Raw genomic sequence first — 25,745 nt, 5'->3', positions numbered from 1 at the left:
GCCGCAGACTGAAACGGAAAAAATGTGACATGACCCCCACGCCTTCTCCGAGCCCCAAGCTGGTCGCAGCTTATCACGAATTACGTGCCTGTTCTGTTTTTGAACTCTACACACAACCTTACGAAATGAAACGGTCATTTTTTGTGAGAACAATGTCAGAAACATTCAATAGAATCAGCCAAGTACAGGTAATAAAAACCATCATGTGACCGTACAATACTGCAGATCTAAATAGCCCGGAACTTCACCTTTATCAATAAACCTTCAAACTCAAAATGTTTCCAATAAAGATTTTAATTTTAATTGAGTTTTGCATAAGACTGATGGAGCTGACATGCAGGGGCTGAAGTCATGATGGGCCAGCTCTGTCTTGTGGGAACGAGTCTACCTAGATCTAACTGATCAACAATCAATCACAAAACAAAATGATGCAAAACTTGCCTGGTGTCCAGAACCCATGAATCTCAGTCTTTAGCACCTTTTGAATTTGCATGGTGATTCATAGCGGCCTGGTCAAGCCTATCCACCACCAGTTATTTTGGACAGATACTGTGCGACAAACCTGATTGGATGGTGGATGTAGGCGGGACAAACATACTTGGATGATAGCGAGCTAGATTTAGAGATTTCATCAGTCTTTAAAAAAACGGAATGTCATTGATGAATTGGGAAGTGAACGGCGCCATTAGTGTTGTCGCTGTGAGGCGTTTCCAGATTACATCAATCTACTTTGCTGCTGTGATTGGTCAAAGATTTTGATAACTGACAACTAACACCGAGCAATCGCTCAGGGCGAGAAATGACATCAGCGAAGCAGTCGTGGATAGGCTGGACCAGACCGATATGAATCACCATGCAAATTCAAAAAGCACTAAAGACTGAGATTCATGGGACAATACAGATACAAAATAGCATATTGGAAAGACAGAACAGGCCGACCTAACCTACCAAGCCTGTCTTGTATAATGTGGCCTCACCTGTCTGCCTGTCCATGATGTCATGTGCCCCCCCCTCCCCTCCCCTCCCCCTGAGGGCTGTAAAGCAGAGACACAGTAGTGTGTGACAGGACAGCTCTCTGCCCTGCCTCCCTCTGTCTGGACAGACAGAATTTGGGTTACATGATCCAGCAGCAGTCAGAGGAACAGTAGCCCCCCCCCTCAAACACAGGAAATCCCCGTTTTTCTGCTTCAGAGCTTGTTGTGTGTGTGTGTGTGTGTGTGTGTGTGTGTGTATGTGTGTATATTTCTGTGGGATGGAGCCTGTGTACGTGTGCCAGAGTCTGATGGGGGTTTTTTTTTTGTTCGGGGGGTTACAGCGGGGCGACCGCAGTCCCCCGAGGGACGCGCGGCAGAGAAGTTAAACAAACACGAGCACGGCCTTTTTCTCAGGGCCGCTTTCGGACACTCCTATTGGCTAAAACCCCCCCTCTGCGGGAGAACCTTCCCCCCCCCCGCTTCTCTTCTCGTTGAGTAACGGCGAGGTTTGCTGGCCTCTTGACCTCTGACCCCTGTGGGAAAAAAACGGAGAGAGGGACGGGACGGAGCGAGAGAGAGAGAGAGAGAGACGAGCTTCCTCTCTGGAATGCCTCGATTTTGGGGGTCGGTTCGCTTTCTCCCCTCCCTCTCAACCACACACACTGATTTTAAAAGAGAGCTTCAGTCGTCCGCAGCCTGGATGTGACGAGCTATCAGATGCCGGCCTCGTCCCGGCCCGGCCCCGGCCCCGGCCCGGCCCGCAGCCTGGCACTGCTTCCTTCCCCCCCCCGGGGGCAAGCGGTGCGGTTAATGTCTCCGGCTCCCGTGATTGGCTGTAAAGGGCTCGGCGGTCGTTTAACAGGCGGGTTGCTCTGCCAGCAGGAGGCTGTGGGCCGGGCCACGCTGCCGGGCCTGATCTCTAATTAGCACCGGCTTGTCAGTTTAGTCGGGGTGGATCTGTCTGGGAAATTGCAGCCACGCACACACACACACACATACACACACACACACACACAAGCCACGGCTGGGAAACACACAGTTAGGGAATACTGGGTTGGGGATTGTCCTCCAGTTTGGGAAAGTTTGCCCGAGTCCTGTGATCATGTGGCTTTGACTTGTGTTGCTGGTTTTGAATGGAGAACGTCTGATTCCTGTTAGGCTAAAGTGGCTTATTTAGGACTTGGGTGTGTGTGTGTGTGTGTGTGTGGGTGTGTGTGTGAGTGAGTGTGTGCTATTAGTGGCGCGGCTGCAGCAGTGAAGTGGTTAACTGTCCCAGGAGAGGCTCATGTTACCAGCAGCAAGGGCAGGTCCTCCCTCTCCCCCCCCCCATTCTCTCTCTCTCTCTTATTCCAGAGAGACACACACACACACACAGAGCCGGAGGGACGAAGCATCAATGCAACAAGCGACAAAGTAGCTCGGTCTAGAAACACCAGCCAGGGCAAGAGAGAGAGAGAGGGGAGCTGAGTGGGAGGGGAGAGAGAGAGAGCTGAGTGGGAGGGGAGAGAGAGAGAGAGAGAGAGAGAGAGAGAGAGAGAGAGAGAGAGGGAGGAGTTGTTGAAGTGAGACTTTGGCTCGGTGAACACACTCGGCAGCATGGAGCCATGAAGCTCTCGGTCCAGCTCGGCATTCTCCCGCAGCGCTCTGGTTCCCACGGCAACCCAGGCACCCTGACCAGGTAGTGTGTGTGTGTGCGTGCGTGTGAGTGTGTGCATGTATGCGCACATGTATGTGTGTGTGTGCGTGTGCCACGGAGAAGCTGTCTTTTCAGGAATGGCAACTAGGATTTAATTTATGTTTAGGAGGGTTTTTTAGATCTTTGTGTGCTTTTGTGTGTGTGTCCCACATATCTTCATATTCTTTCGTGCGTGTGTGTGTGTGTGTGTGTGTGTGTGTGTGTGTGTGCGCGGGACTTTCCCCTGTGGCTGTGTGGACGCGTTGAGACGGCTGTGGTCAGTCTAAATCTCTCAGCACCTCTCTCAGTCTGTCGGCGGCTCTGCTCTGCTCTCAGATCCACTACAGTTCAGAGCGTTAGTGCCGGATCTGGATCTGCACTCTGCTGCTGTTTGAACTGGGATTTATTACCGCTGGATGCAGGTCATGTTCCCACTCGACTCGTTTGTTAGCTTAGATATCGCAAAAAAAAAAAAAAAAGGCAAACAAACAAGACTAGGCTGAATTTTTAGTGGACAGACAAGGAAGGATCAGTGAGTTGTTTTGATGCCGGATCTGGGATTTCTGCCATTAGAAGACTTTTTTGGGACCGTGACTATTATGCTGCGTTCAGGTGCCGGTGGGGGAAAGTCCGTCATCCAGGACTTCCAAGTCGTGTGTTGTTATGTTATTTGGTCGGAAGGCAAACCTCGATGACAGAACGTAAACGAACATAAACCGCTCCGGAGGCGGTTTCTCTGTGAGTTGGAGGATTGTTTCAGTTCTCCTACCTGCTCTCTCTGACTCATACTTCTGGGGTTTTTGCAACAGGGAAAGTATAACTAATAACTAATAATAACGAACCTAACAGAGGAGAAGATGAGGGGTTGTGTAGCCTCTTCCTGTCCTGTGTGTTCATATGTGTGTATGTATGCAATATGTAAACGTGTGAGTGTTGGTTTTGTCTGAAAGTATACATTTAATGGCAACAAAAATATAAACGAGCAAAGATCACACCTGTAATCCCACATAAACCTGACTTTCCTGAATATTTGTCATATGTAAACTCTTGAATATTAATCGTGGATAGAGTGTGTTTGCTGAAACAAGCCTTTCCCTGTCCTCTGCTGTGTGTGTGTGTGAGTGTGTGTGTGTGTGTGTGTGTGTGTGTGCTTCTCTGTTGTCTTATGAGAGCCTATCTTGACAGGTTTTATGTCTCATTAGTCTTAACAGATCTGTCCCTGGACAACTGTAAAATACAGATAGCTTGACAACACCACTTCAGTGTGTGTGTGTGTGTGTGCGTGTGTGTGTGTGTGTGTGTGTGCCAGTGTCCCCTGGTGCAGCCAACCTTGCTCTGACCATTAGCATTATCCTCCCTGTGGTCCTTTCACAGTGATGTTTGCCAACTGGCCTGGCTTCCTGTCTCCCACGTAGCCTCCCAGTGGATCACTCTGCTCTGACGCACATACACACACACACACACACACGCGCACAGGCACACACACACACACACATGCACACACACACGCACACACACACACACACACTATGTTTACAAATAGATAAATATATCTTGCATTAACTTCCAGCCTGTTTGCTCTGTTCAGATGGGTCTATTTGAACAGCAGGGGGGCGTGTGTGTGTATGTGTGTGTGTGTGTGTGTGTGTGGAGGGGAGTGTTCAGGAGGGTGGGGGTGGAGGGTTGTGTGCGTTGCTGTGTTACAACCCCCCCCCCCCCCCAAAAGAGGAGAGGAGGCTCTGCACCATGATGTCACCCCTCCGAAAAGCCTTTGTTCATATGATGGACAACCCCATTCAGCCTGTGTGTGTCTGTGACGTGTGTGTGTGTGTGTGTGTGTGTGTGTGTGTGTGTGTGTGTGTCCGCTGTGTGGCTATCCAAGCTGAAATCCAATAACACAAAGTCATGCTAGATGTAGAGTAAAAGAATAAGAAAGAAAGAAATATTTGAATATTTATCGTGGATGGAGTGTGTTTGCTAACACGAGCCTTTCCCCCTGTCCTCTGCTGTGTGTGTGTGTGTGTGTGTGTGTGTGCGTGTGTGTGTGTGTGTGTGTAGCTGGGACGACAGCAGCTCGGTGAGTAGCGGCATCAGCGACAACATTGACACCGATGATATCAACACCAGCTCCTCCATCTCCTCCTACGCCAACACGCCCGCCGCACAGCGCAAGGCCCTCAACGGACAGGTGGGACCACACACACACACACACACACACACACACACACACACACACACACACACACACACATATTAAAGGAGAATACCAGTTTTTTTGGGTTAGTGCCAGTGGTTCAGCTTCCTCTCTGGTCAAAACAAATGTCAAAAAAATCGAATTACATACAGCATGCATTGCAAAATTTTATTGATTTAAAAAATTATTTTATTGCTTCCGCTACAAAAAATAGTCCGTTAGATTCTACGGTCTGTAGCCTTCTTACCCGTCTTTACTGGGGACAGTTCAGCCGTTAACCGTGAATCGAAAGTTTCGTGCTCTCCAAATATATTGAAATTAATATTAGAAAAATCTTCCATGGTGTTTTCTGATGGAGTAACGGAAAGCTAACGTTTTTTTTTTTTTGCCACAGGGCTTCGCGAAATGAGCTGACGTTGTTAAAAATTTAAATTAACCGTTAAATTTACCGGACTTCTTTCTGCGGATTGATATGATTGGACGTGGTCCTCCAGAGTCTATGATCAGAACCGCGTCCATAGCAACGGTCTGTTATTCATAGCAGCGGTCCGCTATTCAGAAATAACAGACCGTAGAATGCCGTAATTGACCAATCAGAATCGAGTATTCAACAAAGCCGTGTAATAACTCTAAATAACACCAGCATTCTCCTTTAACTCACCCTGCACCCACTCCCACTGTTTTACCTCATTTCCCTAAGCCCGGCCCGTTAAAGGTCTTAGCATTCCTCGGCATTTGCAGAAGAACATGAGACTGGCTTATTCCTCTGGGCGGCGGAGCTGCTAACTCACAGGACTAATGTTGATGTTGAAACTGGCCTCCAGTCATTAAACAGTGATTTAGAAAGCCACCTGCGCCGAGGGAGGTGTGAGGTGAGGCGGTGTTATTCTCAGCTTACTTTGGAGAGGGCTTCTGGGAAAAGGGGATCAGGAGCTGCTACCAAAACCTGGACGTCACACACACACACCAACGCAGGCTCACGTGTACACACACACACACACACGATATTGTGGCCGATGGGATGGGCAGTTATCATAAGATATGTGTTCATTATTGAAGAGGTCAAGGTGCTGTAGGAAAAACAAAGCAGGGTACAAAGGAGCCATTCTCCCAGCAGATTAATAAAGTCTGCCTCATCTCTCCTCTGGCAGCAACACTCAGGCCTGATCACACAGGAGGCATGAGGAAGGCTGAGCAACTCGACATGCCGCCTACAAGCAGACGATGAGCTGTTAGTCACTCAAACAGCTGCTTATTGTGCTAGCTATTCCTTTATTCCTTTATTCGGATCCCCATTAGCTGCCGCTAACGTAGCAGCTACTCTTCCTGGGGTCCACACACAACAAAACATAACATAACATATATAAGAAGACATATAACACATGTAACAATGTCTCAATAAAAACATATTCAAGACATAAAAAGAACTAAAAAACTAAAAATCACAACACATCAAATTGCATTCCGTCGTGGTTGATCAGGTCGGTTAATTAACGTTAGGGTTATTGTTAATGTGTTTTTTTAGTAGTTTAGTAGTTAAAACTCAATGATCATAGTTGGTAACTTGTTCCAAATTGTTCTGGGTTTTGGTTTAACTAGATAACCCCTAGTAGCCTGCCTGGTAGTATGACTATGTTGATCTCTCACATAATTTATTTGTGAGTACAGACAAATTGGTTGTTTCCTATAACAGATATTCCAAAAGAAACCCATTAGATTGCATGCCAGCCTCTCCTCTACTCTGAGCCATGAGAGACTGTGAGTAAGGTTAACGTGCTTTAGCTAAGTTATACAAGTATGACAAACAATAAATATTCGTGATAAAAAGTTAACAGAAAAGTGCAGCTCTTGATTCGTCTACAGGCTTCTTCTGTTGACATTGTGGAAACGGATTTGTGAAGCTCGGGGTGATCAGAGCGACTACTAGTCTGTTAACAAGAGGCACTGCAGAAGTCCCGCCTCCCCGCTGATCCGATTGGACAGTAGAGGGAAAAAAAACGACAGCTCTGCGTTGAACTTTGTCGATTTGGGGGCGTTCAAGCCGCTCTTCCAAAAAATGCGAGCTGCCATCACACAAAAACCTTCTGACACTGAAACCAGTGTGGACAGGCTGCTCTCTGCTTTGATGTTGCCAAAAAGCTTGTTGACACCCGCTCAGGTGATTGTGGTGTGCATGCTGGTTGGATGGCCCAAAGTGATGGCTGCGGTCGTAAAATGGAGTGCTTTTTAAAAGCACTTGGCAACGTGTCGTAAAAGACGCTTTCCTCAGCAGTAATAAATCTGACTTACTGTGTGTGTGTGTGTGTGTGTGTGTGTGTGTGTGTGTGTGTGTCCAGCCTGTGACGGATGCGGAGAAGCACTCGGCCTCCACAGCGGTGCAGCAGGCCTGGTCGGGAGACGAGGTGAAGAGGTCGGACGGGGGGTCGGACAGCGGGGTCAGGATGGAGCCGGGCTCCAAGTGGAGCCGCCGGAACCCCTCCGACATCTCCGACGAGTCCGACAAGGGCGGCTCGGGCAGGAAGACCCCCTCCGTGTCCCACACCGGCTCCTGGAGGAGGGGCATGAGCACTCAGGTGGGGGTGACGTCCCCCCGGACCAAAAGCAACGCCAGCACAGGCTCCACCGGCCTCAAGACCCACAGCACAGGTAACAGTCTGCATAAACCTCTGAAATGACCAGATTAGATTATTATGTTATTCTCTAAACATGCACAATGAGTGGAGAGACAACACTGCAAAAACATGCTCATTAAGTCATTTATCTACTATTAAGTCTCAAAACACAAGAAATCATTCACTTGTTTCCAGTGCAAAGCAGCTTGTTTCAGGATTTCAAGTATCAAGTATCAAGTATAATTACATCTCTAAGTGTGAGTCATGCAGGTGAAGCGGTCTCATCCTGCTGTTCAGTTTAGTTTAGTTTATTAGGATCCCCATTAGCTACAGCATTGCAACAGCTATTCTTCCTGGGGTCCACAAAACAGACATACATAGTGACAATGCAACCATTACACTTGCATCATAACACATAACATTACAAAATAAACAAAATTAGTCCGTTTCACTCCAGTTTCCCGGTCCACAAACTCAGACCCTCCATGGCCACAAGACACATCAACACAATCAAACTCATATTTGTATTTTATTCAAAACTTAGCCAAACTAGTTTTTTACATCTTTTCAACGTCTCCATTCATGCATAGCTCGGTACATGACCGTTCGTTTGAATGTAAAATTTCCTCCTATAGCATGTCTGGTAGAGTAGTCATGTCTATCTAAACTGAGAGATAAAGTCTTATACAAAATAAACAGAGTTTTTGTAACAGAGATATTTCTGATAAATACAAGTAATGAATAGAGTAATCTGTTTTTAACAAATAACCAAGCTAGACAATTATGCGTTGCAACAACATTCGTTCTGTATTCACAACGGAGCTGTGTGTCCTGCAGGTAAAACAGACGATGTGAAGGTGTCAGAGAAGGGGCGTCTCTCTCCTCGCTCCAACGGTCTGCACCGCTCGCCGTCGGACGCGGGGCGCAGCAGCGGCGACGAGGCCAAGAAACAGGCGCCGCCCGCCGGCCGCGCCACCGCGCACGCCCTCACGCACACCGTCTCCGACCCCCACTCCCACTCCCACGCGCACGCCTCGCGCACCCCGACCAGCACCTTCGGCTTCAAGAAGCAGGGCTCCGGCATGGTGACCGTGGTCACCAGTGGCTCGGCCACTCTGGGGAAGATGCCCAAATCCGGGGCGCGCTCGCTGGCCGGCGGGCTGAAGGCGGGCGGGCAGGATGGCGGGGGGGCGGCGGGTCACCACCACCACGACGACGGCTTCCTCCCGGTCGGCGCCCGCTCCACGCTGCAGTACCGCAGCCTGCCCAGGCCCAGCCGCTCCGGGGCCGCCGCCCGCAACGGGAACCGCTCCTCCACCAGCAGCATCGAGGCGGCCGTGCTGTCCGTCACCTCGCACGGGAAGAACCACATCGGCGTCGGCAAGGCCAACGGCTCGGGGGGCGGGGTCCTGCTGGCCAATCAGACGGACCGGGAGAAGGGCGTGTCCGAGATCGACGGCCTCCGGAGCGGAGCCGCGATGCAGAGCGGCGGGGCGGCTACCGTCCCGCTGACGGGACGACAGCAGGTCTCCTCGCCGACGCTACGCAGGTGAGCGCGCGTGCACACACACACACACACACACACACACACACACACACAGATAAGACATCTTTTATGTAGTCAGGAATCATGCAGACATACTGACTGCTAACTGATGAGCAATATTGAGTGAGGTCCACTTGTATGGGCCTGCATTCACACACACACACACACACACACACACACTTACGCACACAGACAAAAACATAGAAGACTTTTTTTATGAAGCCAGTAATCACACAGACAGTAAATGATAAGCAGCAGTGAGTAAGGTCCACACGTGTGGGCTTGTTTTCATGCACATGCACAGACACACACACACACACACACACACATACACAGGGGTTAAATCAGGCCATTGTGAAAGCCAGGCCTTGAGCCAGGCTGCTGAACTGCCAAGTGCCCCCCCCCCCCCCCCACCCCTTGGAGTGGGTTGTGGTGTGGGGTAATGGGAGCTGAGTCTTACCTCACCACTCTGCCCTCATTAATCTGAGGGAGTGATAACTCTTCAAAGAGCCTGTGTGCTGCCATTATCGCCCTACCGCCGCTCCACTCATCACAGCCTGCCATTTAAAGTCTAACCCAGGATTTACAGAGAGCCGGGAGAGAGTTCTGTGTGTGTGTGTGTGTGTGTGTGTGTGTGTGTGTGTGTGTGTGTTGGCTCCGACTCAGATCTGTGTGCTGACTCTACCTTTCCAGACTGTGAGCCTGCTGCAGTCTGCCTCGTTTCATGGACATTAAAGGATAACACCGGTGTTTTTTTTTTTTAAGTTTGTGCCAACAGTCTAGGTTTCTATTCTCCCTGCTGGTGTCTGCACACAGTCAGCATAGTTACAGTTATCAGGACTCGTTTTCCTCCTTCAGAAGAAGCCATTTGCTGCCATTGTACAGTTTGAAATGTAAACTAGATAGTAGTAAATGGGCTGTAACTCTATGTGACACATGGTATTCTCCTTTAAAGTCACTTGACAAAGACAGCATGTGCATCTTTCTCTTTTTAGAAATCCAAACACACTTCATCTTAACATTCTGCCGTCTTCTCCGCCCATCCTTCTCCCTTAATTAAGTGATTATATGATTTGTTAGTCCCATTCATTTCTAATGGGAGATTTACTTCCATCCTTTTCTCCTGCTTTTTTGTGTACCTTATCCTTGCTTAAACTCCCTCTCTCTCACTTTTCCTCTATCCCTCCCTTCCTGGTGTGCTGCAGGTTGTTTGGTGGGAAGCCCGGTAAACAGGCTCCGGTCACCACGGCCGAAAACATGAAGAACTCCACAGTCATCTCCAACCCCCACGCCACCATGAACCAGGTGTCCGGGGTGCTGGAGTCCCCCGGAGGAGGAGGGGTGGGAGGCGGGGACAGCGAGACCAGCAGCCCCCTGTTTGGAGGCCGAGCTCTGGGCTCAGGAACCGGGACGCTGGGCAGTGAGCAGGTGAGCAGGAGCAGGAACATACAGGAAAACAAAAGGTCTTAAAGGAATACACCAAGTGTCTGGGAGAGAAGATAAGTCATGAAGACATAGACACCAAAATCATCCATGTGTCCCCAGTAGATCTTTGGCTCCGGTGCATCCAAAGTTAGAAGACTGACTGATTATGACTATTATATGTCCTGTAAAATAAACCTTGCTACCAAACCTGGCTTTTAAAATGTAATACATTTTAAAATTAAATATCATTAACTCATTATAGCTGATGCAGCCAGGTTTATTTCAGGTGAGCAACCACGTATTCATCCACTGCCCAGTGATTTTAGCTGCACACAGTCTCCCATCGCCCACCACCTTCACTTGGTTGGAAACAGGGAAAGTAGTCCCTGCTAGTTCAAAACAGTAAAAAATTTTTTTTTTTAGAGTATTTTATTTTGGTTTTTCAAAAAGTATACAAAACATACAGCCACACAATGACAATACAAAAACGTTCACAGTACATTACAGACGTCTCAAAAATAAATTAACAAACAAATAAGAGATAACAGACAAATGAGAGATAGGTTAGCCTTAACCACAGTAGAATGTTCTTTTACAACACTAGTGTGGTGAGAATGTGGTGAGAGACCATGCAGATGATCATTCAGTCATGTGAGATGGGAGATTCTCCATGTAGTTGATAAAAGGTTGCCACATTTTATAGAAAAGATGTATCTTATTCCTTAGTGAGTAGGTTATCTTTTCCAGAGGTATGCAGCTGTTCACTTCTGAAAGCCACAATCCAACTGGCAATGGGAGATCTGACTTCCATTTCATTGCAATACATTTTTTTGGCAATGGCCAGTAGGATTTCTGTAAGCTTAATGGAACTATGTGTAAGATTAGAATTTGAGAGGTTGCCCGAAAGGCATATCTCAGGATCCATTGGAAAAGTAACTCCAACAGTACATTTTAATGTATATTTTAATGCCAGTCACCTGCTATCACCCAACATAGAGTAAATGTGCTGAAGAGTTAGCATGGAGCAACCGGACCAACAATCTACCGGGGACAAATGGATGATTTCGATGTTTTCATCATTTAGTTGACCAACAGGACAATTTATCAAAAACTCTGGTGTATTCCTTTAACTACTTATTAATACTGACTTATTAACACTGACTTCTCCAGGACTAGCTACCCATGCCTAGCAGAAAAGAGCAGTGTGAGCATGCTTACTCAGGCTCTCACTGTCAGGTTCTGACATGATTGATAATGCTTTACTGGAAAAGCTTATGAGTCACCCACATAAAGTGACACATAGAGCTTTGTTTTAAAAAAGTGGCAGTCATTCAAGCCAAAGTGAGTTCACCGAAAAGCTAATATTTGGCTAATGAGTTTGTTTACCACTTTGGATGATGGGATGGCAGACGTTTTTTTTTTTCTGAAGTAATTTTTCTAGATTCCAGGCCATCACACAAAAATGGAAAATACAGTTCAAAGAGAGACTGGCTGTACCACTGATTTTTGTTTTCCAAGACCACAAAATCACGTTTGAGCATTCCTAACCCCCCCCCCCCCTCCCCCTCTCTCTCCGCCCCCACCGCAGGCCTCCAGTCCCGGCTCGGTCTACTCCTCCACCGGTCCCTCCAACAGCCTGACGTGGGGCACCACCTTCAGCGGCTCCTCCGCCCAGAGCCGGGAGGGCACCCTGGGGGGCCACGGCACCACGGGCAGCCTGGGGTACCCCTCCGTCAGCAGCATGCACACCAGCAGCGAGTCCATCGACATGAGCCTGGGCAGCGGCGGCGGGGGAGGCCACGGGACGCACAGGGAGGACACGCTCTCCGCCCTGGGACGCACCGGCAGCATCAAGACCGGCATGTCCGAGAGGTGAGGAAGGGGGGGGGGGGGGAGAGGGGACGAAGGGTTAGTGATGAATTCTAAGACGTGGGGCGCCGATCTTTCAGCTCAGAGGGAAAGACTCGTCCCAAAAAGCCACAATGAAATGAGATCTGACTGTTTCGCTTTCTTCATATCATAACGGACACCTGTTTAGCATCGAATGCCAAAAAAAAATGTACAGAATTTCTCTTATATTTATAATCTGGGAACTTGCCTTATTTTTAGTGGTTGCTTCATATCACACCAGTAGGCGTGCGTAAAAATACCATCACAGATTTTTTAACACCTCCCACCCCCTCCGCCCCTCCCATCATATAAATCCTGCAACTTCACAACTTTCAAAGTGACGCGAGCGGCAACATGGTGTGTTGCGTTTTTTCGGGCGTTCACCCAAGGAAACCCTGGCTGGAATTTGCAGAATCTGGAACAGCCCCAGACTATATGCGCAGAGCATTTTGTACTTTTGAAGACTTTTGAACACGTTCGAACAGTCTGACCCCCAACCGACATACATTGAATTACTTATAGGCAAGAGACCATCGAATTGCTGTTTCCTTGTGATTTTAAAAGTATGGCCTCCTTAGATTTCTGGTGATTTTTTCTTAATATTTTGCTCTCGGTTTTAATGATAAAAAAACCCCTGCAAGATCAAATTTGGCGTCATTGAGGTGAAGGTATGCCTGCCGCTCTGTCTGCACCTGAGCAGAGAAACAGAATCCCATGGCGTCCCCAGTCGATTATGCAGTAATTGTGGTCATTATGGAGGATTCCTCCCTGACAGCTCGGATGTGTAACGTGACAGGAATGTCTCAGAGGTAACTTTATAGCATCTGAAGTCACAGCTTTGTTTGAGGCTAGCCATATGACATCATCCTCCCTGCTGGGCCCCCCCCCCCCACCAGCTACATCACTGGTGAATCGGTTGAGTATCTTTGACCTGTGGATCTTGATTTATGAAGGATTTTCCTCCTCTCTCTTTTCTCTAAATCTCTCTTTCTCTGTTTCTGTTGTGCGTTTTCCCTCCTTTTGTCCTTCATCAGTCCCCTCTCTTCCCCCTCCGCTAGCCCTAAATTCAGCCGAAACACGCTACCTCGGAAACAGGACAGGTAAATGTGCCTGTGTGCGTGTTGGCGATGGTCGGCTTCTGGTTAGCGTTGCTGAAACCGCACTACAGCTCTGGGGGTCCTACTGATCGCCACAGACCACCACACAGAGCCGCAAAGTACCATGAAGACTCACCACACCGTAAAGAATGGGTCTTTATGGTACTTTGTGGGTCTTTATGGTATTTTGCACCACAAACTACCACAAATCGTACCACAAACAACCACAAAGCCCCTCTTTGTGGTATTTTGTAGCAGTTTGTGGTACTTTGTGGTACTTTGTTTTTTTGTGGTACGCTTTGTGGTACTCTGTGTTTTTTACTTTGTGGCTGTGTGTGGTCGTTCTGGCGATTACCAGGACCCCCAGCTATGGTGTGTGTATGAGTGTGTGAATGTTACTGCGTGAGTGAGTATGCGTGTGTTTGTTTGTGTTTGACATTGGAAGTGTTTTTGTTCTACAAATAGGCGTTAGCAGTGGTCCGCTTCAGTCTGCCATCACTGTTTATTTACTGCCACCTTGTGGTTGATTTTATTGTTTACAGCTTCAGCATAGGACGCTCATCATTGCTTCTTTTAAGTTATGATGAACTAGTAATGATTAAAAACACATAGATAAAGGATTTCATTTATGCAAGCCTAGAGAGAGATGCAACCCCATGTTTTTCCTCCCCTCCTTGTTTCCGTTCCTCCTCTGAAGTGTTTCTCTCTGCTGCTCCACAGCGGGCCACACTGTGGTAGAAACACTCTGCCTAAGAAAGGACTCAGGTACCGCTGTCCTGCCCCCCCACCGCACTGTAGCAGCTGCTGCTATCGCTATCACTCCTTCACCGAATCCTCCTCCTTTTCCTCTGTTTCTGTCTCAAGCTCATTCACTCCTCCCAAGGCTTGCGCTTCACGCTTCTGATGACGCTTTTGATGTTTTGTTTTGTTTTTTTTGTTCGTTTTCTCGGCAACATGTGTCGTGTTGTGCTTCGGTGGAAAGGCATGTCACTTTGTCGTTGTGCACAGCTGTCACGGTGTCATGCACTTCTTCACTGGCTTGATTTTGGGGGGGTTTAATGTTTTTGGGCCTTCCTTTCTGCTTTTTTTTTTGCTCAGTTTGTCTGTCACTCTCAGCTGAAAATCAGTCTGTGTTCACGCTGTGTAATTGTTTGTTTCAGCCTCTGATTTCATCAAATGTTCAGATTCAGGCTGCTAATCAGGCCGATTAAGAAAAAGATACATTACTGATTGTCCAAATGATCAGAAAGACCAGAATTCAAATCAATCATTGTTTGTCCGCACCACAGAATCCACACCACACCTGTTCTGTCTGTACACCTCCCTGCCTCTTTAAACACCCGACCTTTGTCTCTGTAGGTATGGCCCCTCCCCCCAGCTGCGAGGCCACGAGGAGGCACGCGATTGGCTGCGGTCCCACTCCACCAGCGGGCTGCAGGACTCGGCCAGCAACTCCCCGTTCTCCCCAGGCTCCAGCCTCACCTCGCCCTCCGGCACTCGCTTCAACTTCGGACAGCTCGGTAATGCCCTACACACACCCTGACTATATAGCACTGCTGTCCTGTGAAAACCTGCTAACTCCACTTTTGGTAATATGATGATGATGATGATGATTTTACTTCAACTGAAGGATTTCTCGGTTCTTTGCGGGTTGAGACAAACCCTATGACCCTCGGGCTTCTGAAACCATTTCACACTCCATTGGATAAACTCAGAAACCCAGGGTGGTCAAGCTGAAATCAACACTGTTTTTCTTCCTTCTTTCCTCCTTTTTCTGCAGTTCTTCCTTAAAAGTTGACATTTTAGAGATCAGTTCAGTTCAGTTTATTCACAAATCAGTTAAAACACAAGTACAATCATATAAGACATAATGGAGATATAAGCAGATAGTATTTAAAATATATGTTTACTAACACGTCTAGATTTGAAAAGGTGCATGTATTATACAGTAACACTTACAACCTACAAAACACCGAAGACTAACCTAAGACCCTAAAAAGTACTACTAAATGGTCCTAAGACATTTATTACATCAGTCTAAACATTGATTAAATAGGTAAGATACAATAAGAGAAGTAGAGATGCGAGGTGACAGAGTTATTGTTATTCTAGTTCTCCATACAAATATTATCTACAAATGGAAGCTCCCGTCACTCGTCAGCATCGTCTTCAGACTGTAACGTGCCGCGTTTGATGCGTTCACACAGCCTCCAGCCCCACCTCGGCGGCTCAGATCAACCTCGCCGGCCTGCGCAACAACAGCCTGACCAATCAGGACGTCTCCTTCGACCCGTGCGCCGACACCCGCCTGAGAAACTCCTGCATGTCATTGGACGAGAAGACTCGCACCATGAGCCGCTCGGGGTCCTTCAGAGACGGCTTCGAGGAGGGTAAGAGAGCGGGGTCGGGCACGGGGCGGCACGGTGGGCGGATGGATGGATGGATGGATGGATGGATGGAAGGATGGATGGATGAGAGAGAGTGAAATAAAATTCTCTCAGCCTGGGTGATTGATAAGCCCTGTTGAGCCGTTCGGAGCCATGTATTCCACAGACATTTGCTGAAATCCATAATTAGCCGTAATCCTTTTCCAAGACTTGAATGCCTCCATCTCTCCATGCCTTTATGCCTCTCCTCCCTCCTTCCCCATCCCCGTGCCAGAAGAAGCATTATTCCGTTTGTTTAGAGTACATTAGGAGGGATTACAACTGCTACTCTAAGAAAAGCCCTCTATCCCTTTAGAAGTCCATAATCTGCTTTGGTTGGGCTTTGTTTTTTCATAAGCTTGTTTATTGGGAAAAGTACCCAGGCATGCTTTTCCCACCAGCAGGCAGACTCCCCGCTGGAGCCGGGTCACTCCGCTGGAGTCTGCTCAGTCCTCGAGGCCATGGAAACACAGCGCTTTTATTTAGAGGAACAAAAAGTCCGGGAGCGAGGGAAGGAGGGCGGGAGGGAGGGAGGGAGGCTGTATTCTGCAGTGTTCAGTGAGAGAGAGAAGATGGCTCTCTTAATGGAAAAATCCTCCCTTAAAACACTTTAACACTTAAAAACCAGCTATTGGCGATGCACCTTGCATTTCTGGGTCCATTTTGTTGTTTGGAGGTGTGTTTCTTCTTCGCCTTCTTCTTCCTTCGTTTCAGTGATCTAAAGCATAGGTAAACCTGAGGTAAACGTCAGGTTTTTGGTGTCAGTCCCTCAGAATCAAAGAGCGAGGGCTTCTTTCTATATAGAGCCGCCATTTTGTACCGAGAGACGTTCAACAATCATACAGGGAGAAATCCATCGTAGAAGAAGAAGAGAGAGCAATTTCTCCTCCCACACAGGAGCAGGAGAGAGACCAGAATGCAATGCAGCAGAGAGACAGGTTGCATCTGCCATTCTGCCATCACTATTGCTCCCTCCACCTACACATGTAACAGCTATATAACCCATGCAACAAGTTCACGCCCTTTTTTTCTGGGGGTTGTCGAAAGGCTTTCCGGGAAATATAGGAAATCACTAACCGAAGTAGAAGCAGATGAAGCAGGTTGAGGGAAAGTGGGTTCACCAAAAAGGTAAATTACAACACTTCATCACAAAATAACTCCTCCAATGCATTGAACTTCACAGATTTATAATATATAACAATCTAGGAGTATCCGTTTTTCCCGGTTCTCAAATCTGCAGTCTTGTTAGAGGGAGAGAGGCGGAGAGAGGGATAAATAAAGAGGAGAGGAGAGTGGCGGAGCGAACCCAATGACACTGAAACCAGATTTGTAAACGCCCTCCGGGGATCAATTGTGTGCGAGTTCATTAAGGTCCTAGTCGATATACAGACGCACACACGGCACACACCGAATGCACACACACACACACACGCACACACACTCTATTATTACAGCCCCCCCAGTAGCACCATTTTATCTGTCTCGCTCCTCTCCCCAGCTCCCCAGTCTCTCTTCCCTTTAGGCTTCAAAACAGGGAGATAATTACAGGGATCGTTAGTGAGAGGCTTCAGAATAAGGAAACATGATGATATGCAGGAAACCTCCAGGAGCTGTGTGTGTGTGTGTGTGTGTGTGTGTGTGTGTGTGTGTGTGTATGTGCATGGTTGGATTATGGTGTGCATGTGTCTGGGAGGACACGGATTTGTGTGTACATATGTTTCCAAGGTGTAAAGTTACTCAGTTGTTGTTAGATTGACAGGACAAAAGTCACATACACCCAACACTTTGTTGGAGCTGTCCGGCGTTAGAGAGCAGCAGCATTACACACTGTCACTTGACCCAGAAAAGGAGCAGTTTCCCCCCCACACCCCCCCTACACCCCCCCCCCCACCACCCACTTTCATGTGAGCTTACCCTCCTCTTACGTCTCTATAGAAAACACCATACTTCTCCCATAGTGACTTACTGGACTCTTGGACTTTTATCCTTTTGCAACCCATGGCTTTTTATTTGGGGCGTCTTTGTTAGCCGGAACAGCAGTTCAATCAAGCTAGCTTTGACATCATAAAGTTTGTGTTTGATGAGTAAAAGTAAAAAAAAAAATCAAATTACATACAGCATGCATTGCAAACTGATTGGGGGAATATCAGTGGTGGAAAGTAACTAAGTACATTTACTCAAGTACTGTACTGAAGTACAGTTTTGTGGTACTTGTACTTTACTTGAGTATTTCCATTTTATGCTACTTTGTACTTATACTCCACTACATTTTTAGAGGGAAATATTGTACTAGTTACTTTTCAGATCAATATTTTATATTCAAACATTTGATCATCTTTGTAAAATAACTATAAAATAGCATTGTTATAGATTAGACTACCCAAAAGTATAGCTAAATTGTTAAGATTAGCTTCATGTTGACAACTTTAAAATGCTTCTTACATGTACATGTATGTCAATAAATCAGTATTAATATTCCAATAATTTATGAAAAATATAACTCTCTAAATGGGGACAGTTTGCATAATGAGTACGTTTACTTTGATACTCTAAGTACATTTTGCTGCCAATACTTATGTACTTTTACTTAAGTAAGATTTTGAATGCAGGACTTTTACTTGTAATGGAGTATCTTTACATTGTTGTATTGCTACTAAGTAAAAGATCTCAGTACTCCTTCCACCACTGGGGAATATAAACTAGACATAGACAAAAGTAAATGACCTATAACTCTAAATGACACCAGTCTTTTCTTTTAAAGTTGCCCCCCCCCCTCCACACCTTGCTAACACATATGCTGTCTAGACAAATTTAAAGATGAAAGTCAGTTCCCAATAAAGATTTCTTTTACCCCCCCTGCCCCTGCACCACAAATGAATGAATCCACCGGGATAAGACCCACTTCCCCCGGTGATGTGGACGATGACATCACGCTCCTAAATCCTTCCTGATCCGCTCCCAGTCAGGAAACAGAGCTGGCGTTGTTGGCCCGGGCCTTTTTGATGTGTGATTAGCGGCTGAGTCATTAGTAGAGTAATGCGCAGGCTGTTATTAGTTGCGCCACACTCCCAACTGTAATGCGTAGGAGTATTATCTCTACGACCGCAGAGCCGGCGTCATTATTTTCACTGCGCGGAGGGAGGAGGGGGGGGGGGGCGGGTAGTCGAGTCGGGACAGGCGGGACCGGGGCGGGTAATGGCAGGGTGAGCGGCGCTGGGAGCGTGGTGGGTGGTTTGTGTGGGAGGGGCTTCGGACGGGGACGGTGGGGGGTCTGTTTATGTTCTCGGTAATGCTGTGTACATTATAGTTGTACTTTCTAATCCCTATTTTTACGCTGTGGTTTTGTCTCCCCAGTTCACGGATCGTCCCTCTCTCTGGTCTCCAGCACCTCTTCCATTTACTCGACGGTGAGTGAGTACACAGAAAGATCGTCCGTGGCAATTTAACTCCACGGCCGAGTGAATTAAAATCAACTCCAGGTCAACTCCAAGTCATTCTCACTGAAAAAAACAACACTCTTGCTGCACTGCAAAAAACATCCATCTTAACGAGTCATTTAGTCTCATATTCAGCCTTCAAATCTTAATTTTTCTTAAACCAAGAGACACATTCTGCCAGTGAGGAGAGATGACTCCACTTGTTTCCAATGCAGCTTCACTTGTTTCAGGAATTTTCTAGAAATGAGTGTCAGTCTGTTGAAACCAGTTAGAATAAGGCAGATCACAAGTGAAATTATCAAACCCCACTGGCAGATTTTTTCACGTATTTTAAGAAAGTTACGATTTTAGGACTCGATAACAGACTGAATGAGTTGTTAAGTTGAGATGTTTTGCAGTGTTTTTTGTTAACACAACTGAACAAGTCATTCAGTCTGTTATCGAGTCCTAAAATCATAATTTTCTTAAAATACGTGAAAAAATCTGCCAGTGGGGTTTGATAATTTCACTTGTTTCCAATGCAAATCAACTTGTTTCAAGAATTTTGCAGAATCGAGTGTCATTTTCTTGCTAGCAGTGCAGTCAGCCAGTCCTCTAGTAATGAACACTAACTACAATGCAAAACCTCACTGCAGAAATCCTTTGCATAGAAACAAGTAGGTTATTGTTCAGTTCAGAAAGCTCCATCAGTCAGGCTGTTGTGTAGAAACCAGAGCAACCAGTCGCTCCTTTTTGCCTATGAAATATGGAGCCAGGCAAACACGCTGTTAACACACTTATTAACCCCCTCATCCATCGAGACTTCTGACACGAACAGCCCCTCTGAGAAACAGGTCTGGCTCCCTTGGGACGGCCCACATCCACACTGTAGCCAATCGGAGCGTAGTGTTTCACAGCACAGCTCCTCCCTCCCTCCCTCCCTCCCTCCCTCCCTCGCTCTGTGGACAGGTTTATTCACCTGGGCAGGTGTAGCAGAGAAGGCAGGGTGAGCTCTCAGGCTCTGGATCCACACGCGGCACAGGCTGTGCCGCTCTAGCCAGGGAGTAACGAGTTTGAAATCGGGAGGGAGGAGGGAAGAGAGCGGAGCGTCAAAATGATGGCGACTTTATCCTTGGCGGGCACCGTCACGTCCTGGCAGCACACGGTAGGGATGAGCAGGAGGGTGTAGAAGCTCTTAAATCTACTGTTGGTGCAGTGTTGGAGATAAATACAGCTCTAAGTCAAGCGTATAATTATTCTGAATGTATAATTTCTAAAGAGACCATCTTGAAAGGTAAGCACGTTTTTTTTTTTTTTTTATTGCGAGAAGAAAATGAGAAACTGGTGATAAGTCTGTTCATCTCACTGAGGTTGACTTCTCACCCTGCAGTCACGTGCTGTCAGACAAAGTTTCCTAGTTGGAAATTTCACATTTTATTTTATCTATTTAGCCTTTATTTTACCAGGAAGTCCCATTGAGATTCAAAATCTCTTTTCCAAGGGAGACCTGGCCAAGAAATGGCAGCAGCGGTTACACAACAAAACGTACAATACAGTAGAAAATTAAAAAAAATAGTAAAAGATGCACAATAAAAAGGTTTTAGATCAGAAACAGAACCACACATCTTGCATAAGAATGTGAATATTGAATGACTTTCAAAGTTGGAGGTGATGAAGAAAGAAAGTCTGAGAAAATTTTGCTATCGAAGTTCTTAGTTTAACCTTTAACCTTCTGAACATGGCGAAAAAATCTAGCTTTGTGTCCGTCAGTGGTAAGAAAACACTTATATACACTTAAACACTTAAACACAGACTCACCATCATAACCAGCAGTTTCTTAAATTGAGTTCCTTAAATTAGCTTGTTAAGCTGCAGGACGTCCATGTTTGTTTATCATGTGTCTTTCCAGTGGAATAGCACGTGAATGCAACGCTGTTTAGCACGTGAACGCACAATTAGTCATCAAACTGCCACAATGTTGATAGTCAGTGATTGTTTTCTGCAAGGAAACTGCTGGTCAGCTCTTTTAAGAAGAAGCACTTGTGTCAGAATGAGAGACGGATCGTTGTGTTTGGTCTGGGGTTTCCATGACGGACAGACGGCTGTTTGTTTTTCCGACATCAGCCGGTTAAGTCTGCTTGATTGACAGCTCTGTTTGGGTGTGTGGACAGATGGCACTTTGTAAACCTCACGCCTCTTTAAGGGTGGAACAAAACACACATGTGCTAGTGCATGCATGGACACACACACACACACACTCACACTCTTACACACAGATATACATGCACAGACACATTAGCGGTTACAGCCTGTGCTGTCAAAACACTCCACGGTTGGTAGGTGGAACCAGGGGGAAAATCATTAACTGCTGCGATTCTGTTTTGTTGTTTTATTAAAATATACACTACCAGTCATAAGTTTGGACCCACCTGATTGAATGTACGATGTTTCTCATTCTCTTAAAACCACTACTTTAAAGAATCTAAAATTTAAGATAGTACTGATTTGTTTAACACTTTTTTTTGGTCGCTGCACAATTCCATTCGTGTTATTTCACAGTTCTGGTGTCTTTACTGTTATTCTAAAATGTGGAAAATAAGTGAAAATAAAGAAAAATGTGACGTGTCCAAACTTTTGACTGGCAGTGTAAAACCCAACTTCAGATCTCTGGACTTCTTCTCTCCATCTGAAGTTGAGCACATCCCGAGGAAATCCCTGCGATGGAGATCTGTGTTACAGACACAGCAGCAGTTTCGAAATGATTTCTCGGCCTCGACAGGACCACGGGTGGAAAACGAGGCCTCCGTGATGTCTAATTCTGTCCGGTGCCGTGTCGTAACTCCAAAACATGCACCGTTTTGAGTCCTTGACCTTGACGTCCAAGTGCGTTTTTGGAACAGTGTGTATCGCAGTGTTCGGGTTGCGTTCAGGACCCTGCCCAGTAACAACAAGGTGTAAAGAGCGGGTTAGGAAAAGAAAAGAGACATTTACAGATGGGGTGTTTTGGTTCGTTTCTCCACCCAGCGGCTCCTCCCTGCCTGTTTACATGTAAATGTGGGTGCTGCATGTTTGGCTCTGTTTTGGTGAGCAGCATTTTTAACTAGACGTGTGCGTGCAAGGCTATGCTCGCGTGCTACGGCTCTGTATACATTTGCCTCGCTGTCCTTTCGCACCATTGTTCTGAGTGCTGCCTGTGGAGACAATAGGACTCTCACACTCTCACACACACACACACACACAAGCACACACACACAGAACTTACTCAAATGCCTCCAGGAGCATATCTCTGCTTTCCAGACATATTACACCAGACAATCTACTGGCAGAGTCTCCACACTGCAAAAAAAACACCCATCTTAACAAGTCATTTCAGCCTTCAGATGTTATTTTTGTTAAACCAAGAGAAACACTCTGCCAGTGAGGAGAGATGACTCCACTTGTTTCCAATGCAGCTTCACTTGTTTCAGGAATTTACTAGAGTTGAGTGTCAGTTGATTTGCATTGGAAACAAGTGAAATGATCAAACCCCACTGGCAGATTTGTTCACATATTTTAAGAAAAGTACAATTTCAGGACTCTGGACTGGAGATTTTTTGCAGTGTAATAAGCATCTCTCTGTGGAGCTGATAAATCACACAGAGGTCGTGGTGAAGAAAAGCCAGGATGTGCAGTCTGACCTCAGGCAGCTTTGACAGCCCTCCTTTCTCATTACAGCAGGCCTGAATTCAGTCAGTACAGCGTCTAATGATCTTCTTTCTCTGCTTGTGTTTGTTTTCCCCAGAACGAAGAGAAGTCTCAGTCGGAGGTAAGCACCGGCCCGCCTGTTAATGTCTTGTGAAGTTTCCTGGAAAGAACCATGAAATTATGCAGTAGTTATATAGAAAATGTCAGCAGTCGATGAGATACTGTACATTTCTAAAAGAGTTTCCTGGAAAGAACTGCAAAACTGTAAACTATTTATTGGCAAAATAATGGGCAGAGATCAATTTGGTAAACCAAGTCATTTTTAGAATATTGTTATTTGTTGAATTCCTTCCTACTACTACTATAACTACTCCATAATTTCATGGTTCTGTCTTTTTTTTTATTATTAACTTAACAAAAATAACAATACAACACAAAACGCACAGAAATGACAGAAAAAAAACACAAACATGTAGAGACATCAGAAAAGAGAAGAAAAATACTGTAAACATAACAAATGTAAAGCAAAGTATATCAACTAGACAGAATGGAGATCACAGCCCAGTTATGAAGAAAAAAGGTAGAGAAAGTCTAACTGATATAAACAAATGCAGGTATAGTCATATAAGCTTATACATAAATAAAACGTATAAAGTTACATAAAAGAACAGAACATAATAAAGTATTATACACTCCATTTACAGTTTTTAATAAAAAAAAATAAAGCCAATACAAAAGGCAAAAAAAAACAAAAAAATGTGAAAAACAGGAAAAGAAGAATACAAAAACAGGACATATCAAAGCTCAAAATCCTATGCCTTTATAACTGATAAAAGCAAAAGCAAGTCCCTTACCTTTCCCTCTCATCATTAGCCTTTCCAACAAGTAGTGATGTTTGAGGAAGGAAATAAATGTTTATTTGGAGTATTAAATATGTAAAGTTTCATGGTTCTGTCTCGGAAATGATCAGGTACTCACCAACTACCACCTACCATTGAACTCTTTTTCTATTTTCCCTATAATTAGAACATCATTTCATGGTTCTTTCCAGGAAACGTCTTAAGAAATGAAACAGTTCCTTTCTAGGAAAATTATTAGGAAATTGTGGACCCGGAAAAGAAAGCGTCGCCCTGTTCTGTTCTCCCGGCTCTTTCATTTTCTATGTGCAGTGGTTGGACTTGTTGGGACATGGGGGCGTATTCACTGTTGTCTCTAGTTACACATGTAGCCGTATTGTGACTGTGCCTGACCCCCAGCGAGCCCTCGCTCCCTGCTGAACACCTGTGCACACCTCCGTTCTCCTTTATGTGTCCATGGTGCTTCCTCTGTTCACCTTCTCCTATCAGCTCCAATCTGGGAGCCTCCCTCGTTTATTGCCACAGTATGTTTTCATCCTGTGTGTGTGTGCGTGTGTGTGTGTGTGTGTGTGTGTGTTGCCGCATGCTTCTATAGTGCAGGAATGTATGTTTTTGTCTGGCTGCGTTTTTGATGTCGTCTGCTGTGTTGTTCTCAGATCCGCAAGCTGCGCAGAGAGCTGGACGCTTCCCAGGAGAAGGTCTCCGCCCTGACGACACAGCTGAGTGCCAATGTACGTGAATGAACGCGCGCGCCACACACACACACACACACACACACACACACTCCTGAAGAAACCCACAAGAACATACAGTATATGCAGTCTCTCTCCAGTGTTTCGTCAAAATTTCGTCATGAAATGAATAACTAAAATGCTGGTTGACAAAGGCTTTTTGTAATTTTGTCAATGAAGACTATGATATTTGAAAATATGATGAAACAAAAAACAGCACAGCAGACATTTTTCTGCTATCACATGATGGAAAACATTTTTTTTCTAAAGTGAGGTTTGATTGTAGAGTTCAAAAACAGAAAAATTTTAAAAATGTTTAAATGTTGCAACTGTAATCTCCATTTAAGGATTGTTCTGTTTTTCTATTCTAAGGTTGAAATGGTCGTATTGTCATTGACGTCCACTATAATGTAATTATTTTACTTGACTAAAATCATAGGCCATTTTAGTCAGACAATAATTGACTAAATGTAATCACCACTATGCCATGATAAAAATCTGGCTGTTTTTGTCAAAAGACTAAAGTTTGTTTATATAGCACATTTCATACACAAAGGCAATTCAAAGTGCTTTACAGTATATAAGACATTAGATAAGAAATACAGGATAAGATAAATAAAAAAACAAATAATAGGAAGAGAGAATAAATAAAGAATTAAAATGCATAGAAAGAGAATAAAGATCAAGTTAGAACATAAAAGTTTTGAGCCTTGTGGTCAAAGTTTGGGTTGCTCCTGAGATCTTCTGGAAGTTTGTTCCAGCTCTGTGCAGCATGAAGACTGAACGCTAAGACAAGAACTAAGACCGCGACTAAACTGAAAAAAAACTGCTGTGAAAATGTAGACTTTCACGCTAGACGTCAGATACTCCCCAGACCAGACTGGGAGCAGCTCACTCCCAGAGGAAAGTGTCATTTTGCCAGAAAGTTGTGTTTCAGCATCTCCAGACTTGATGTTGTACGCCACACCGCCTTATATATTGCGCAAGTCTCGCCACGCTCCAGGTGTAATCTGCTGACTGAGTCTGTGCATGGCCGTGTTTTAACTATGGATTAGAGATATGGGAGGAGGGGGGAGGAGGGGGGGGGGGAGAGGGCAACAGTGTTAGATTACAGCAAGAGTCAAGTCTCAGCAAACTCCTCAGAGACCAAGGCCAAGATGTGGACTAAAGATTTACAGCCGACAACAGCCTGGATAGAGAGGAGGTGGGGTGTGTGTG

At 45.8% G+C, this 25,745-nt stretch overlaps 1 protein-coding gene across 1 annotated transcript; it reads left to right on the top strand.

Moving 5' to 3' along the window:
* Nucleotides 1-2,578: 2,578 nt before the first annotated feature.
* On the top strand, nt 2,579-24,527 carry LOC139665528 (neuron navigator 2-like; the record flags this gene model as incomplete). The annotated part of the gene is made up of 12 exons (XM_071544577.1): nt 2,579-2,652; nt 4,708-4,837; nt 7,180-7,489; nt 8,293-9,004; nt 10,207-10,429; nt 12,015-12,298; nt 14,134-14,178; nt 14,773-14,933; nt 15,621-15,803; nt 19,194-19,246; nt 23,037-23,060; nt 24,453-24,527. Coding segments are annotated over exons 1-12 (2,274 nt in total), but the record flags the coding sequence as incomplete, so codon positions are not given.
* Nucleotides 24,528-25,745: the final 1,218 nt, after the last annotated feature.

This window comes from Centroberyx affinis, unplaced genomic scaffold (genome assembly GCF_046629955.1).
Source record: "Centroberyx affinis isolate AG114_WGS23_722 - 3 ecotype Tasmania unplaced genomic scaffold, CSIRO-AGI_Caff_v1 ptg004604l_1, whole genome shotgun sequence".
NCBI classification, from domain to species: Eukaryota; Metazoa; Chordata; class Actinopteri; order Beryciformes; family Berycidae; genus Centroberyx; species Centroberyx affinis.
This window is presented reverse-complemented; position numbering and strand designations above follow the sequence as displayed.